General features: G+C 43.6%; 1 protein-coding gene across 1 annotated transcript in view; it reads right to left on the reverse strand.

The window, feature by feature from the left end:
- The window catches only part of LOC124799148 (protein Wnt-5b-like), a 291,425-nt gene extending 279,910 nt beyond the window's left edge, over positions 1 to 11,515 (reverse strand). Inside the window, exons 1-3 of the mRNA XM_047262686.1 lie at positions 11,511 to 11,515; positions 11,347 to 11,371; positions 11,124 to 11,316 (exon numbers count right to left, since the gene is read on the reverse strand). Of these exons, the coding sequence (XP_047118642.1) occupies positions 11,124 to 11,316; positions 11,347 to 11,371; positions 11,511 to 11,515 (223 nt within the window). The remainder of the gene's footprint in view (positions 1 to 11,123; positions 11,317 to 11,346; positions 11,372 to 11,510) is intronic.
- Between the last annotated feature and the right edge of the window lie 6,425 nt (positions 11,516 to 17,940).

Below are 17,940 nucleotides of genomic sequence, written 5' to 3' on the forward strand. Positions count from 1 at the left end.
CTGTGACGAGGACTGTGCTTGTGTCGATGAAGGAGATTTGTATGCCGCGAGTGCTAAAGATGGCGGACTTCGTGAAACCATTGTGGCACACGTTTCACAGTTCATGTATAAATTAATAATAGCCAGAGGAATCATGATACCTTAAAAAGAAACATGTACAATATCATTATCTACACGACGATTCTGATGGTGCAATCAGATTTCCAATATCTTTATTATTTAAAGTTTAGTATCTGGCTGTAAATTATACAAGTAACACCCAGCAACGAATTTCCAAAATCTAAACGGTTCACCCGATTTTGTCGATCGATGTGTCTTTAGAAAGCTATTAGTGTAAACCTAAATTGGTATGAATTACAGGCATGTAACTTAAATAGTACATGAGTTATTGGAGGTCAAAGTGGCCGATTGCTATTGATTGCGTCAGGCCATAAGTACTCACAGTTACACGAAAAAACGGTTGCAGCATGCTTATAAATATATTTACTCGTCTGTGTCTTTATTTATATCCGATATATACTATTCATGAAGAAATTGGTCAAATATTTACTGTGTTTTAGAAAGCACAGAGACATTAGGCTACTGGCCTGCTTTTTGTCTATTCCTTTGATATACGTTTATTTAATTTGTTTATATATTTAATAATGTGTGTTAGAGCGCGTTTATGGTCCAGCCGTAGGAATATTTATTTAATTTCAAGTTATTTAAATGTAAATCCAGTATTTTGTATGTGTTTCAATATGTTTGTGAGTGTGCGTTGGCTTGGAGACATGGCGGGAGCGCTCTAGCGAATCACAGCGCTCGTTATTACGGTAGGCGACTACCGAAGTCAATGGAGAGATTCTAAGGAAGTGGGGGAGGAGCATCGGGTCGCACAGGACATGGGGGGTGCTGGACGGGGAGGCGCGATGGACGGTTGTAGGAAATACTTGGAGAGTGGAGCAGTTTGCGCGTGACCGCGGAAGATAGAAATATTTCGCAGTGCCGACTTGTGAGATTTCCGTGGCTTCTGCAGTGAAGGCGTAATATGCGTTTGGAAGTGAATACCTCGCAAGCTATGTTGTTGTTCATGACTAATTACTTGGAGTAGGAATCTATTGTTTCCCTGTTATTCAACTTATATTTTACTTAATTTTAGGTCCATCGACACCAATGAGTGTTTTGCAGTAATAAACGGGCATTCTTAAAGGTACTTCTGCTATCGTACTCACCATTTAAAGTCGTTAAAAACAGTATCTGCAGATTTTATTTAATTGGAATCTTTCATTTATAACTTTCTATGTTACATTCAAAATTAGCGATTGCCGAGCGATATGAACCTTCGACCATTCGATTCATGTGTATATTCATATTGTATACCGTAGACTCAGCGGTGTTTGGCTTGTAATGCGGCAACTAAGTATCCCAACCCTAGACAACGGCCAGACGCTGTGGCCGAGCGGTTCTAGGCGCTTCAGTCCGGAACCGCGCTGCTACTACGGTCGCAGGTTCGAATCCTGCCTCGTGCATGGATGTGTTTGATGTCCTTAGGTTAGTCTAGGGCACTTACGAGCTCATATGTAAGTCTCACAGTGCTTAGAGCCATTTTTTGAACCCTAGACAACGAAACCAGCCAAAACCTTTAATATTTCAACTCTGAGTCTGAGGGTGCGTAGTTGAGGGCCATACCTCTTTTCTTCCTTTTTTTTTTTTTTTTTTAAGTCTGCAGCCTACAGCCATACTCTGCTCTGCATCTTTTAATTGTATGGAACTATATTTAACGACCGTTCACTAACAATAAAAGTCACTCAGTCTGAATACTGTTTAATTCACTTAGAGCAATTATACAGTGTCCAGACACATTCTTGCGAACACCTGCCGAAAGCCTGAATAGCCACGTACTACAGCGCGGTCCGCTGCCAGACTTGCAGGAGGGGAATCGCTGAAGGTATCGACAGGTATACGACTCCAGTACCGTGGTCAGCTGTGCTAGATTTCTCGGCTCAGGATCCGTTGCGCGAACAGCCCGATCGAGGTGATCCCACAGATTCTCCGCTAGGTTTAAATTCTGGGAGTATGGTGGCCAGGGAAGTACAATAAACTCATCCCGGTTGTCTTTGGACCACGCGTGTACGATGAGAGCTGTGTGACACGTTGCACTGTCCTGCTGGTAGTTGCCATCGCGCTGAGGAGTTACAAACTGCATGTAGGGGTGGAAATGGTCCCCAAGGGTAGATAAATATTTGTGTTGATCCATTGTACCTTCCATAATGACGACATTATACAGGGAATGCCACGAAAACATTGCTCAGACCATAACGCTCTTTCTTCCAACCTGGACCCTTTTGACGATTGTTAAAGGGTGTTTGTTTTCAGTCCGACTGAGACTAAAACGTGATTCATCAGAAAAGACCACCTGTCGCCACTCAGTGAACGTCCAGATGCGGTATTGCAGATTTTCCCCTTCGTCGCTGATGAACAGCAGTAAGCATGAACAAGGCGCCTGCTGCCGAGGTCCATATGTCGCCATGTTCGCTGAGCGATCTTTGAGGAAACGCTGTTGGTAGCTGCTTGGTCGATTTGGGCGGTCAGTTGCTCAACAGTCATCCCCGAAGCCGACGCTCACCCCTGGGATCTATGATTTGTGGTGCACCACAGTTGGCTCGGCGCCAGCTTTTTTTTTTTTTCTTCTTTTATTGTGATTTCATTCCCCTGCGCCATATGGGCAGGGGAGGGCTGTCAGCGGCACAATCCGCCGCTCTTCAGCCGAGTGACATAACAACGTAAAATAAGAATAAAATGTTACATACATAAGGCGAGAAAGGGGAACTTAAAACAGAAAAATGGTGATAAAAAATAGACTAACACGGAGACGTTCATGGAGGACAGTTAAAAGTCACCAGAAAGTTAAAAAACACAGTTGGTGAGTCTTCAAAACTCAGAGAAGACACCGAATGGACATGCACAGGTTAAAAGTCGGTCACAGTAGCAAAAACACTCCGGAACAACACACATAAAATCCACTTGGAGCACACATGACGAAGAATAAAACTGCCAGGCGGGATCTGCCGAGGGAAAGGGCAGAGAGGATGGGAAAAGGAGGGGAGAGCATGGGGCAGGCGCCAGCTTTCGGTGTCGCCACTTTCCCATGCACAGTCCCACAGCGACACACGAGCAGTTCACAAACTTAGCTGTTTCTGAAATGCTTCCACCTTTTTCCGAAAGCTAATGATCATGCTGTTCTGTACGTGAGTTAAATCGCTCCATTTCCACATTACGACAACGACTTGGCTTTCGTCCGCCGCCCCCCCCCCCCCCACACTCATTATACAGCCTCCACTGCTAGTATTGCCGCCTGCCATCTGTGAGTGATTATTGGACATCGTCGTCGAACTTAGATGTTAGCCACTTTCATTAAGAACGCGCTGGGAAAATACTGAATACTTCGTTACTTCACAATAATTTATTTAGGTCTTCTGCCAACAGGGCAACGGCCTTGCCGCAGTGGATACACCGGTTCCCGTGAGATCACCGAAGTTAAGCGCTATTGGGCGTGGCCGGCACTTGGATGGGTGACCATCCAGCCGCCACGCGCTATTGCCATTTTTCGGGGTGCACTCAGCCTCGTGATGCCAATTGAGGAGCTACTCGACCGAATAGTAGCGGCTTCGGTCAAGAATACCATCATAACGACCGGGAGAGCGGTGTGCTGACCCCACGCCCTTCCTATCCGCATCCTCCATGAGGATGACACGGCGGTCGGATGGTCCCGGTAGGCCACTCGTGGCCTGAAGACAGAGTGGTTCTGCCAACAGCCTAGATTTAAATCACGATCTCCTATAAATTAGTTTTCCCCGTACTGTTATAAGCGGCTGCCAAATATGTATCACTTTCCTTCCTCTCCACTCCTCTGCACCCACATCCTAATGCTCGGTTTACACTAGCAAGTTATTGCAGCAATTTACTTGCGCGGAGGAACTTGCCGCGAATTTTACGAGTGTAAACATATCGCCAGGTCGACTTGCGACCATAGCAATTTATTGCGGAAGTGACTTGCTGCACGTTTCCGCTTCCGGTGTGAACAACACGCAAGAAGTATCTGCAAGTAACTTGCAGCTTTTAGGATTTATTTCTATTTCTGCAAGGAGGAAGCGCAAGTTATCGTAATTATGTCGTCTGCATAACACTCATATTCAGCATTTAGTTAATGTGATGACTTAATTTTATGCAACCATCTTACGTATATGCAAACAGATTTCAGAAATGGAGGAGAAACGGGAATGGATGAAGCAGTATACAGAATTTTTTATTGAAGCCGTGGAAAGCTACTCCGAAATATGGAACGTGCATATCCGGGACTTTAAGAATAGAGTGAAGAATCTCGTCGATATTCGACACATCTGTGAAAGAAGTACAGAGAAAGTAGCATAACTTGAAGACACAACCACTTTGCCACCTGATCCACTCGATTGTTGTTTCAGGAGTCTAGAAAAAAACGATGTGTAATTATTACATGTTCTATTTAATTAGCTTGCCACTTTCCATTTAATGAGCATTAGAAAAAAAAACATTTTTATAAGCATATCATTCTGTAAAATGCAGTTTATTTCAATAAAAATTTAATTTCATTGTTATGTTTCCACATACCTTCAAATAATTTTCGCTTTTCAAGACGTTAAAAATAGCTCTACATACATCGAGTACGATCAGAGAAATCGTGCTGCCGGGAATATGAAACAAGCACATTAGGGACTTGTATGAGTCTCCTACATAGAAAAGATTTCAAAATTCAAACTTTTTTTGGTTGTATGTTTCACATAAATAAATGAAATGCCTACTTTATTCGTAGCTCACCGGTAGCTATAAATCATAGAATGACTAGCAAACGTTCCTTTGCTGAAATAGCAGTACCGAAGTTTGTGTCTCGTTTTGATATGACGAGCACTATTAACATCAACAAATACTCCAGATCATTTGCGGACATTCTGCAAAAGTTTTCAAATGTATCCATGCTCTCGATACCAAGTTCTTGCAAAAGGTTATTATAGGCAACATTTTGCGATCTTCTCATTATCTACTCTCTAACCCAAATATTCTCTTTTAATTTTTCGCGATTTGCATTACAATTACAAGAGCTGCAGCATATCTCACTCGCCTACTTGTCATTTTACACTTCGGCTGACACTGGTAGTGGTACTGTAAGTAAATGTAAACAGTGTCAGCTACACAGCTGCAAGCGGATAACAAAAACTTGCAGCAATAACTTCTGCAAGCGACTTGCTAGTGTAAACACAGTATAAGGCTTGGTCCGCAACGGCACCCCTCTTCACTCTCCCAAATTCCTTCTGCAAACGTCCGCCCACACAAACACCCTCTTACGCACTACCCCAACTGCTACGTTCCCATGATGCCCCTCTCCTTGGCAGTCTACACCCACTCCTAGTTAATGCAGATGATTGGAAAAAGAATCCTGTAACGTCTGAATACTCCATTAGTAGTGTAGCGCTTGACACAGTCACGTCGATTAAATATTTGGGCGTAACATTGCAGAGCGATATGAAGTGGGACAAGCATGTAATGGCAGTTGTGGGGAAGGCGGATAGTCGTCTTCGGTTCGTTGGTAGAATTTTGGGAAGATGTGGTTCATCTGTGAAGGAGACCGCTTATAAAACACTAATACGACCTATTATTGAGTACTGCTCTTGCGTTTGGGATCCCTATCAGGTCGGATTGGGGGAGGACATAGAAGCAATTCAGAGGCGGGCAGCTAGATTTGTTACTGGTAGGTTTGATCATCACGCGAGTGTCACGGAAATGCTTCAGGAACTCGGGTGGGAGTCTCTAGAGGAAAGGAGGCGTTCTTTTCGTGAATCGCTACTGAGGAAATTTAGAGAACCAGCATTTGAGGCTGACTGCAGTACAATTTTACTACCGCCAACTTACATTTCGCAGAAAGACTACAAAGATAAGATAAGAGAGATTAGGGCTCGTACAGAGGCATATAGGCAGTCATTTTTTCCTCGTTCTGTTTGGGAGTAGAACAGGGAGAGAAGATGCTAGTTGTGGTACGAGGTACCCTCCGCCACTCACCGTATGGTGGATTGCGGATTATGTATGTAGATGTAGATGTAGATTCCTCACTTCACTCGTCTATGTCTCAATTTTAATCAATAAACACACCGGCATTTTACTTTTTAACTTATGCAAATGTCCGCGTCTCTTTTACATTTTGTGAAACATTGGCTCTGAGCACTATGGGACTCAACTGCTGAGGTCATTAGTCCCCTAGAACTTAGAACTAGTTAAACCGAACTAACCTAAGCACATCACAAACATCCATGCCCGAGGCAGGATTCGAACCTGCGACCGTAGCGGTCTTGCGGTTCCAGACTGCAGCGCCTTTAACCGCACGGCCACTTCGGCCGGCTGTGAAACATTCATTTGACATTTCATCAGTATCACAATTTTAATTATTCAACAAATCTGCCTTTTATATTTTAAATTATGCAACTGACAATCTGTATTTTTATTGTGTCAATCATTAATTTTGTCAACCACCGCGTATAAATTTATACAATGTTTTGAAATTATTACTCTTACATGACTGAAGAGAGGTGACTTGTATCCGCTGACAGCCGACCCCTCGCTCGTATTGTGACGAGAGGAATGAAATGACAATAAAGGGAAAAAATAAAAAAAATAACATATCACTCCTCTCTTCAACTGATATTAACTCACGATTCTTCACAATTATTTTCTATTTCTCGAAATTAAGCTTTTATTTGCTCTCCTGGGCCGCAGCCAGACCGTCACACTCGGCTGCTCGCCATCGACCTAAAGCGCACAGAACATTGGTATGAACCTTTAACGTCCAGAGCGCTCGTATATCAGCGATATCGCACACATCGAGAATGAGCTGCTAATATCGACTATTAGTAAACCACCGATAACAGGATCTTAAGCTTCGAATGCAGAGTCTCGCGGCGATAACATGTTCCCGAGAACATTTTATTCAGGATCTTAAGCTTCGTTTGCACTACACGTAACAGCCTCGCGCAAACTTACACGAGACAAAGTCCGGCGTTGTGTCAACGTGGTCTCTACCAAGAAACATGTTGCGCGAAGCTATTTCACGGTAAGCCAGACACGTGTGGATTATAGGGCCCGAAAAACTTTGTTTCGCTTCTCTTATTTCGTGAGGTGTAAACGTCGTTCCTTGTTGCGCGTTAGGCAGTCAGCCAGGAAATTTTAACCAGATACTATAAACTTGTGCATCAATCACTTCTTACAAAAAAACTACAGCGTCACAGACAGCTTTTCTCGAACAGTTATTGCTTTTTTTTCAGCTACCTATCCAGATTTTCGATTTTTGGGCTGATGATTTGTACAACGTATTCAAAATCTTCTCCCGTCGTGTGGACGAAGTTCCTGGCGTATCTTCGATAGTTCCACTGCTATTTCCCTCACAAGCAGGATCCCATACCGGCACCACAGACGGAATAGTTCCTCATCCCCACCAGCAGTGAGCTCGTTGCGATTTTTTTTTTTTTCAGTTACAGCATCGTCACGAGGGCGAACGCGAGTGCTGCACGTGGAGGTACGACAGAGCACGCTGATGCGGTTGATAGTCCAAACTGACGACTCACCCTTTTCGTGCCTGTTCGTGCAGCGTTTCCCTATATCAAAACTAAAGGGCGACACAGCAATTTTGGGAAACGGCCATACGTACAGAACGTGAAACTATCATAGATAAAATTGTTCCAAAATGATTGTTCAACAGATCTGCATCTGAATGCGTCTGTGAACTTGTTTCGTGCCCTCCTCCATTTTGCCAGTAATGAAACATGTATTTGACTCAGCAGTCAAGTTTAAGAGAATAATGTCGTTTGTGCAATGGCATTAGGATGATACTGAAAAATTAACTTTTGGCCCTGATGTTTACTTAATGATATTATATCTTAACTTGAGTAATACCAGTTGTGCAATGGCATAAAATTAGTTGTTTGAAATAACTTTACTCTGATAACTTTAGTTATACCAAAATCGATTTCAATCCATGAACTGCACATATATGTTGCATAGAGGCCTCATTTTCTTTGCGTTCTTTCATCTACTGCGTAACTTTACTTTACTACTCATTTTCATATTCAATACAAGCAAAGGATATGGATTATGATTCAGGCTGTTAGATTTAAACACAATGTTGATCTCAATATATATATATATATATATTGTTAAAAATTTAAGTCATATACAAACACTACCATTTCCAACATTTTTGTAGCACGGATCACTCTTACAAAAAATTTTACAAAACGCTTACTGCGTCAAACCTTGGACATACAAATCCTGACTCTGAACATTATCTAAAAAAAAGCATTTTTGAAATCATTATATAGCTTCTCCCATTATCATGCTAAAGTTTGCTCAGTGTACAACCTGAAAACTGCGTAGCGCGAATCCTACCTTGAAGCTGTCACCACACGTCTGCTTCCTCTGGGCACCTAACTGCGACTACTGAGTTTTTTACTGGGCGTGCCCGGCTCTCTTAACAGTCAAAGATCCTCCTACTCAAAGATATTACACTCATTCCACCTTGCAGTTGGCAACTAGCAACTTTATTTTCTGGATCTTCCCTGATCAGACTTTAGCACATGCCTTTCAATTGGTTATGTATGGAGGCGCAGGAGGTGGACAAAAACATGGGAACTTCAAAAATAAAATATATTATAATGCGTAATACGATGTAGCAAACCAGTTTACATTCAAAATAGACTCTAATCATCTCGGAACGGATAAATATCGGTCCTGTATGGTTTCCAAGCGAATTTTGCACCATTGTCCTCACAAAACAGTGGCAAGATCACGTAACGATGATGGTTCAAATGGTTCAAATGGCTCTGAGCACTATGGGACTTAACATCTGAGGTTGTCAGTCCCCTAGAACTCAGAACTACTTAAACCTAACTAACCTAAGGAAATCACACACATCCATGCCCGAGGCAGGATTCGAACCTGCGACCATAGCGGTCGCGCGGCTCCAGACTGAAGCGCCTAGAACCGCTCGGACACACCGGCCGGCTAACGATGATGGATGTGGTTAGCGATGACTGACGTTTGTCTTAAAAGCAGACCACAAAAACTGAATAATATTGAGATCTGATGACGGTGGTAGCCATGGAACATGCGAAATTCGTCCCCGTGGTCATAAAACCAGTCCTGGACGGAGGAAGCTGTTTGAACAGGGATCCCGTCCTCTTGCAACTCAACATTACTGTTGGGCAACAAACATTGTACCGCGGGGCGGATCTGATCAACCAAAATGATCACATAACCCTTGGCAGTAATGCGAGCTTGCAGAACAACCACGGCGGCATGAAGCACCACGATCTGACTGCCCAAATCATCAACGAACTCCCGCCATGTTTCACTCTTGGTTCGCAAATTCGGTCAGAAATTGGAAACAGTGTGAAGCAAAACTCATCCGACCAAATATCTTTCTTCCATTGTCCGCAGTCCAAGTTTTATTGCTTCTACGCCATGTTTTCCTATTACTGGCATTTGCATTGGAATTACAACCCGGCCTGCAGTTCCAGGTAATGGAGCTCCATTCGCGTTGTTTCGGTGCTGACAGAGTTCGTCTGTCCAGCATTCTGTTCCGCAGTCACAATCACTGAGGACACACTTCCTTTGGCATTGTGACATAGAGGATGAGGCTTTTCCGCTTTCCCTGTATGTGGATAAATTTTCGATGCGCTACCTCTTGAAGCTCTTGGGACACCAAACACTTGGTCTACTTTGGTTACGGAAGCTCTCACTGCACGAGCACCAACGATTTGTGGGCGTTGTAATTCAGGTACCTCCGGTAAAATGCATTCACAAGCACACAGCGCACAATTCTAACCACCAGTCAGCCGGCTTAGCTGAGTGGTAAGGTGCTTGCCTACAGTGCAGCGGGCCCGTGTTCGAGTCCAGGCCGGAAACTGGTTGTGGACTATGTGTTGTGTCGTCCTGATTATCATTTCCTCACCACCGTCCCCAAGTCGCCCAGTGTGGCATCACGTAAAATAAGACTTGAAACCCGGCGGCCGAACTTCCCCGGATGGGGCCCCCAGTCCACAATGCCACACGACCATTTTTTCTCCATTTCTGACCACGAAAGGCATTTGCAATGTACTGGGGATTTCGCATAGGTGGCGTTCGTAGAACAGTGCAATCTGCAGGCTCGGTTAGTGTGGTGTGCGTACTGTAAGACCTTCAGTACACACGCCATCAGATTATTTGACTTGTTGCTCTAACGAAGTAGGCGAGTGTCAGCAATATGTCTCGTGGTCTTATCGTGGCGTGTTTACCTTCTGCCGTTAGGTGAGAAGATAGAAATGCCACTTGCACGCTTAGAGTAGCAGATTGACGGTGACCAACTTTAAACAGAACTTGATTAATTTTCACACACATTTATTAAAGTAATAACAAGCATAAAAATTACTTAACTTGGTTCTGGATGCTATTTACAAATGACAATCTGAAGTTCCTTTGGTATTCAAACGTTAATCTTATTCTCACATATATCTCTGATACTTGACAAAAGTGTCTATACATTTATCTTCATGGCTATTTGCAGGAATATGGTAATCTTATTAGGCGCAGACTGAAACTTGACTATAGGCTGGTGCAGACAAATGCAGACTGTTACAGACTGGTGCATACAAATGCAGACTGGTGGAGACAAATGCAGACTGACTAATCGGAGGTCTGTACACTCATTATAATACCTGGCACGTTCATGTATCACTGCGCGAGTATGATCCGCGAGATGGAAAGGTTCTACGTTAGCAGCGATCTCATTGGCTGCGTTACATATTAATACGCGGATCGGCGGAAGCAGAATTTGGTCCGTCTCTAGTAGTGCGGAGACGGACGAGCGCTGCGCCTGTGCTGTTGTGCTTAGCGGGGCGCGCTCTAGTGGGAAAGTTGTGTACGCGCTGACTACGAGGAACTATGTACACAACAGCATCCAGATTTATGTCGAAGCATACGTTTCTTGTGGTGCTTCCATATTTTTGTCGATCCCCTGTAGATGAAGGAGCACGAAGGGCCCACCGAGGGCTGCAGTGCCAGAGACGCGGACGCTGGCGGGTACTCACGGATCCTGGAGACGGGCCCGAAGACGGTCCTGGAGCCCTGGGCGGTGGAGCAGTTCCAGCGGCGCTGCCGGAACTGCCACTGGCACTCCTGGAGCGCGGCGCGGGCGGCCCGCCGGGCGGCGGCCACGTGGTCCACGTGCAGCCGGCACAGCCGCTCCGCCGCGCCGCCCCCCAGCAGGGAGCACGCCTCCGACTCCGGCACCGACTCCGCCCCCGCACCCGCCTCCGGCCGCTCCAGCCCCAGCTGTCTGCAACGCAGTAAGAGACTTCCGTTAGCCAACCAATCTCTCCCCCACTCTTAAGAACAGAGGACGCTTTTCGCTAGCAGGGTGATATTTACGAATCGCTTCTTGGGGAACTTGGTAAGTTAGCGGATGTGCCCTTCACAGCATTTCTGTCTGTTCTTGGAAGAGAGATATTAGAATGTGTTAGTTTTGGGGGTTATCGTATTCAATTGTGTTCACTTTGGCTCAGTTATGACACGGATGTGTTCTGTGTTGTTATTGCGTTTCACAGTAATCTTTGGATTCCGTACCTCAACCGGTAAAAACGGAACCCTTAAACGCTCGCTTTGTTGTCCGTATGTCTGTCTGCCTGTGTGGATGTTAAGACCTCTTTTTCTCAGGAACGATTAGAGATATCAAGATGAACTTTATGTCGAATATTAAGGTCTACCATCCATTGACGGTTTAAATCATTTACACCCCGAAGTCAATGCAGCCAAAGATACAGCCATAAATGTCTCATATTACAATACTCGCAAACCGATTCGTCAAAACCTTTGGATAAACTGTCTAAGCGGCCTACTGGCTTAGCGGTAAACCGCGTGCCTGGAAACCCAGATTCTGCGGGATCCAATACCGGTCGGACCACGGATTTTTCACGCTTCGTTTTAACCTAGCCTTCACCTCTCAACGATGTGACGAATCGCCACAAACAACACGTGCGTCGGATTCCACGTTGAACTCTGGGTCCCCTTGCCCGGGTTGGACAACTGGGGTATGTTGTTGTTGTTGTTGTTGTTCTGGTCTTCAGTCCTGAGACTGGTTTGATGCAGCTCTCCATGCTACCCTATTCTATGCAAGCTTCTACATCTCCCAGTACTTACTGCAACCTACATTCTTCTGAATCTGCTTAGTGTATTCAGCTCTTGGTCTCCCTCTACGCTTTTTACCCTCCACGCTGCCCTCCAATGCTAAATTTGTGATCCCTTGATGCCTCAGAACATGTCCTACCAACCGATCCCTTCTTCTAATCAAGTTGTGCCACAAACTCCTCTTCTCCCCAATTCTATTCAATACCTCCTCATTAGTTATATGATCTACCCATCCAATCTTCAGCATTCTTCTGTACACCACATTTCGAAAGCTTCTATTCTCTTCTTGTCCAAACTATTTATCGTCCATGTTTCACTTCCATACATGGCTACACTCCATACAAATACTTTCAGAAACGGCTTCCTGACACTTAACTCTATACTCCATGTTAACAAATTTCTCTTCTTCAGAAAAGTTTTCCTTGCCATTGCCACTCTACATTTTATATCTTCTATACTTCGACCATCATCAGTTATTTTGCTCCCCAAATAGCAAAACTCCTATACTACTTTAAGTGTCTCATTTCTTAATCTAATTCCTTCAGCATCACCCGACTTAATTCGACTACATTCCATTATTCTCGTTTTGCTTTTCCTGATGTTCATCTTATATCCTCCTTTCAAGACACTGTCCATTCCGTGCAACTGCTCTTCCAAGTCCTTTGCTGTCTCTCATAGAATTACGATGTCATCGGCGAACCTCAAAGTTTTTATTTCTTCTCCATGGATTTTAATACCTACTCCGAATTTTTCTTTTGTTTCCTTTACTGCTTGCTCAATACACAGATTGAATAACATCGGGGACAGGCTACAATCCTGTCTCACTCCCTTCCCAACAACTACTTCCCTTTCATGCCCCTCGACTCTTATAACTGCCATCTGGTTTCTGTACAAATTGTAAATAGCCTTTCGCTCCCCGTATTTTACCCCTGCCACCTTTAGAATTTGAAAGAGAGTATTCCAATCAACGTTGTCAAAAGCTTTCTCTAAGTCTACAACTGCTAGAAACGTAGGTTTGCCTTTCCTTAATCTTTCTTCTAAGATAAGTCGTAAGGTCAGTATTGCCTCACGTGTTCCAATATTTCTACGGAATCTAAACTGATCTTCCCCGAGGTCGGATTCTACTAGTTTTTCCATTCGTCTGTAAAGAATTCGTCTTAGTATTTTGCAGCTGTGACTTATTAAACTGATAGTTCGGTAATTTTCACATGTGTCAACACCTGCTTTCTTTGGGATTGGAATCATTATATTCTTCTTGAAGTCCCCTGTCTCATACATCTTGCTCACCAGATGGTAGAGTTTTGTCAGGACTGGTTCTCCCAAGGCCGTCAGTAGTTCTAATGCAATGTTGTCTACTCCCAGGCCTTGTTTCGACGTAGGTCTTTCAGTGCTCTGTCAAACTCTTCACGCAGTATTGTATCTCCCATTTCATCTTCTTCTACATCCTCTTCCATTTCCATAATATTGTCCTCAAGTACATCGCCCTTGTATAGACCCTCTACATACTCCTTCCACCTTTCTGCTTTCCCTTCTTTGCTTAGAACTGGGTTCATTTACTGCATTTTTATATTTTCTCCTTTCATCAATTAAATTCAATATTTCTTCTGTTACCCAAGGTATTCGCTTCAGAACTGCTACAAATTCGTCGTGCAATAGACCGCGCCGCTCGAACTGTCAACACAACTGGCACTGCTAGGAGTATCCTATAACTTCCACATCTCTGGCAAGGGGTTATGCACAATGCTCGTGTCTACTTTGAAGGTCAGTAAAACTTGAAACAGTTATCTATTTTGTACGAGCTGTAAATAAATAGTTGCCACTATTAAAGTTCCAACCCTCATATTTTCATTTTAAATTAAGGAAGCATCTCAAAATTTATGCAAAAAGATCCCTAGCTCTTCCGTGACTTTTCTCACGTTACAACTTAAATAATTAGAAAGAGCAGAAGAATCCTTTCAGTGATGAATCACTTCGGAACTAAATTATGTGCAACTTATCAGAAAGTTATATTTTCCCCCCAAGTTACTTTCCAACACCTGTTTGTTAATCAGTTATTATACCGTTGCGCGACAGTAGGTTATTGTTTATTGGGCCGTGATTTAGCTCTTTCATCCTAATCACTAAAGCAACAGGCAAAGAAGCTGGCGTGAGGGAGGACAGCAAAATCAAAGAGAGGTTGTTAACAAGCAGAGTAGAATACTTCCACATGGTGACATTCAGCCAAGATAATAAACAGAGAAGAAATAGGCAAATTTCAGATTCTTCTTGTGGCAACATGCCACCACCATCCACTTATAGCTAACATGACATTAGGACAGTTTCTGCACCACAGATGGCTCCTGCATCCAACACTTCCTCGAGACTGCCTACCAGTTGTTTATCCACTCTTTCCCCGAAGTCACTGCCAACATTCTAGAACCGTGACTCGTCAATCAACGTTGCAAAAGGTTCACGGCACGCATTCTCAGAGGTCTGATGTGGTGGATATGGGAGCAGCTGATCATTTCTTGAAAGATGGGGCCAAATTCCCTTCTACTAAAATACGATACCGTAACCATTTTGTCACGATCTTCGAAACCTTTAGGTCTGTTTTTTTAGAGATAAGAGGCAAAAGAAGGATTGGAACGCTGAAGAAGGTGAAACACATGATACCGCGACACCAATTAATCTTCATGGCCGCCATAAAATCATTCAGGCCGAATGAAGTGCACCGTCACAAACCTTCTTCCCCGAGCCACAAGGCAGCTAATGTGCTGTTGATGATTGCGATTAACAAAACAGAGTTCCCTGGAAGTCCAAAATGATACAAAAGGTTAAATCCTTCAGATACCCCGAGTTGGTCTGTACAACAAGTGCGGCCGCGGTCGCATTCGCGGTAATGTTTTGGTAAAGTTCACAACTGGCGCGGAAGACTTCGCTAAATCGTCGTGGAAATACATCAAGTATCACCTTGCGGTGAATTAATATGCCAAACTGAAAATTAATTATGACATCTCTAAGATTATTACAGATTTCTGTCGCCGACAGTCCGCCTTAAGATACGACTGTACTGTGAAAGAACTTTTCGTATCGGACCACCTGAAAAGGGCAATCCAGAAGGGGACTGGGAAAGCGAAACACTATAGTAAATTGAGAGTTCAGATAGGTACCGATTTATGCACTAAGAAACTGTGTGGTCAAATAGATAGCATCATAACAGGCATGAGAGCAAGGACACTTATATTCTGTAGCATTCTTTATTTCTGGTCTGTTTGAAATAAGTCTTTAGTTGTCTATCCTACAAAATTGGAGAAAACTGTATCTTGAGTAGTCAGACTTTGATCCCAATAAGATCTAAAACAAGAATACGTGTAGAACATAGATCATAAATCCGACGCTCTGTAATCACTAACAACTAAAACACTCCGAGTCGGAGTATGTGCCAGGCGGATCAGCGGTTGCGACTTCGGCATTCGGAGGGGGCGGATTGCAACTCTCCTTTCAGCCAAGAAGAGCTCAGTTCCTATAAGCCTTACCTAAATGGATAAGCGAATTTTCATGTCCTCTGACGGTTTTGTTGCGTTCGCTGCTCTAAGGACCTCGTGTTCATTAGAAAGTTAAAACTAAAATTCGTGCTTTCTTGTGGAACAGAAAAATGGACAAGATGAAAAGCTCTTTATTCACAGTGCGTATTAATGCATATATAACAGTCACAATGGCAAAAATAGTACCAAAATACAGGAACATGTACAGAGGATCGATACTTGGTGTGCGGATCGGCAGCTGACCACTCAACATACACAAATGTTACGTATAAATATGAAAAAATAGGTGCAGTGTTCCGTTGTCGTATGACTACATGTCTCCAAACAAATTCTGAAACAAGAGACATCCAATAAATATCTAGTACTTCGTGTAAGGAGAGATTTAAAGTGGAATGACCACATAAAACAAATCGCAGGAAAACTAGATGTCAGTATGAGATACATTGGAATAACCTTCAGGAAGTGTAATCCGCCCACGGAGGAGATAGCTTACAAGGCCATCTTTCGACCGATACGGGAATATTGCTCGCCAATCTAGGACCAACTCCAGGTAGGATTGATAGAGGAAATAAAGAAGATACAAACAAGAATAGCACGTTTCAGTGCAGGTCCGTTTAATAAGACGTTATGTCGTGTGTCAAGACGTGGTTTACTGTTAAAACTGTGTGAGCTTACTTTTCGAAAAGACTTAGTCAATACACTGCTTCCTTCTGTGTGTATCTTCCAAAAGACCCCAAAAGTAAAAGTAGTATAGAAAGATTCGTAACAACAGTCACTCATCTCGCGCACCAGGTAAGGTGGGGGGGGGGGGGACACAAATGACAGAGGTATGTAAAGTACCCTCTGCCACACACCACAAGATGGCTTGCGGAGTACAGATGTAAATGCAGCAGTAGAAGTAGATTTCTCCTGGGTGGCCAACAGATTTTATATAAGACCAAACTCTACTGCGCCATTCTCAGAATCATTTTGTTGCATTTCTCTTGCACACGACTCGCAGTATCACCCGGTGACTCGTCTTGTAGTTAAGCCTCACACACCCGATTACTGTCAGTGTGCGAGAACTGCCCACGCGCCGCGCCTGTTTCTAGGAGTGGTGCCAACACAACTGCTCCGTGTTTACTTTGCTCTCCACTGGCGCGCGTGAGCATTCTCCAGCCTGATAACGACCAAGCTGTGTAGCCTGCGAGATAACAGGATTCGTTCGGAGAAGTCGCGACTCTGTCTCGTTACGTTCTAACTTTGGCGCATTTCCCTTTCTTTCATTTAAAAGGATTCATGCATACGTACGCAGAAAATCTATTAAATGTGCAATCGCGTCAGCGAAACAACGGACCTTTACCGTTGCCAGATCTGCGTCTTTGTCCCGCAAAAATATTCCCAGCCTCCGTCCGTGACTGAGTTATTCTTCTAGTTACTTTTACTCGCTTCACGATTTACGCTAATGGACGTGCCATCTCCATACCTACATGTCTTTTTCTTTTGTCTTTACCTTGGTTAGAAAAGTATTACTGCAGTCACTTACGGGAGTGCGTCATGGTCTAGCTTCCAGATCTTTCATGATTTTGACATTTTCAGTGGACTTACATCTATAATCTCATAGCCTAATGTTTCCCACTTCCACGATCAGTTACTTCCAGGACCTCTTTTTTCCCCTCGCAAATTTCCTACAGTTCATTTTAAGTCTTTGCCATATATAGTTGTTAACACGAAATGAGGCAGCGACCACGGTGATATTGTAATGTAGTACTGTACTGAAGCTGAATAGGTCGCTATACAGCCTGTGAAAAATGGTTTTATTACTGAAATTGCTCATTTCACGCATTTCGGATGTATTTCCATCATCAGGTAACAAAGTGCAAAAAGGGTCACAGGATACCAGCGTTCTAGCTGTAGTTTACGTTACACATACATCTGGTAACGCTCGTCCCCTGACCCTTTGTGCACTTCGTTACCAGATGATGGAAATAGATCCGGAACGCGTCAAGTGAACAATATGAGTGACAAAGACATTTTATACTGGCTGTATGCTTCTTTGAAGCGAGCTATTCACTTACAATACAGTACTGCATTACAGTCTTTTTCATATGTTGCGTATGGATCCAGTTTCACATTAGTCAAAACGGTGTTAATGACACTGAATGACATACCTCACATTTATATCTTCGAGCGACTGAAACTTCATCGGCATTTTCTT

This window comes from Schistocerca piceifrons, chromosome 5 (assembly GCF_021461385.2).
Source record: "Schistocerca piceifrons isolate TAMUIC-IGC-003096 chromosome 5, iqSchPice1.1, whole genome shotgun sequence".
In the NCBI taxonomy this organism is placed as follows: domain Eukaryota; kingdom Metazoa; phylum Arthropoda; class Insecta; order Orthoptera; family Acrididae; genus Schistocerca; species Schistocerca piceifrons.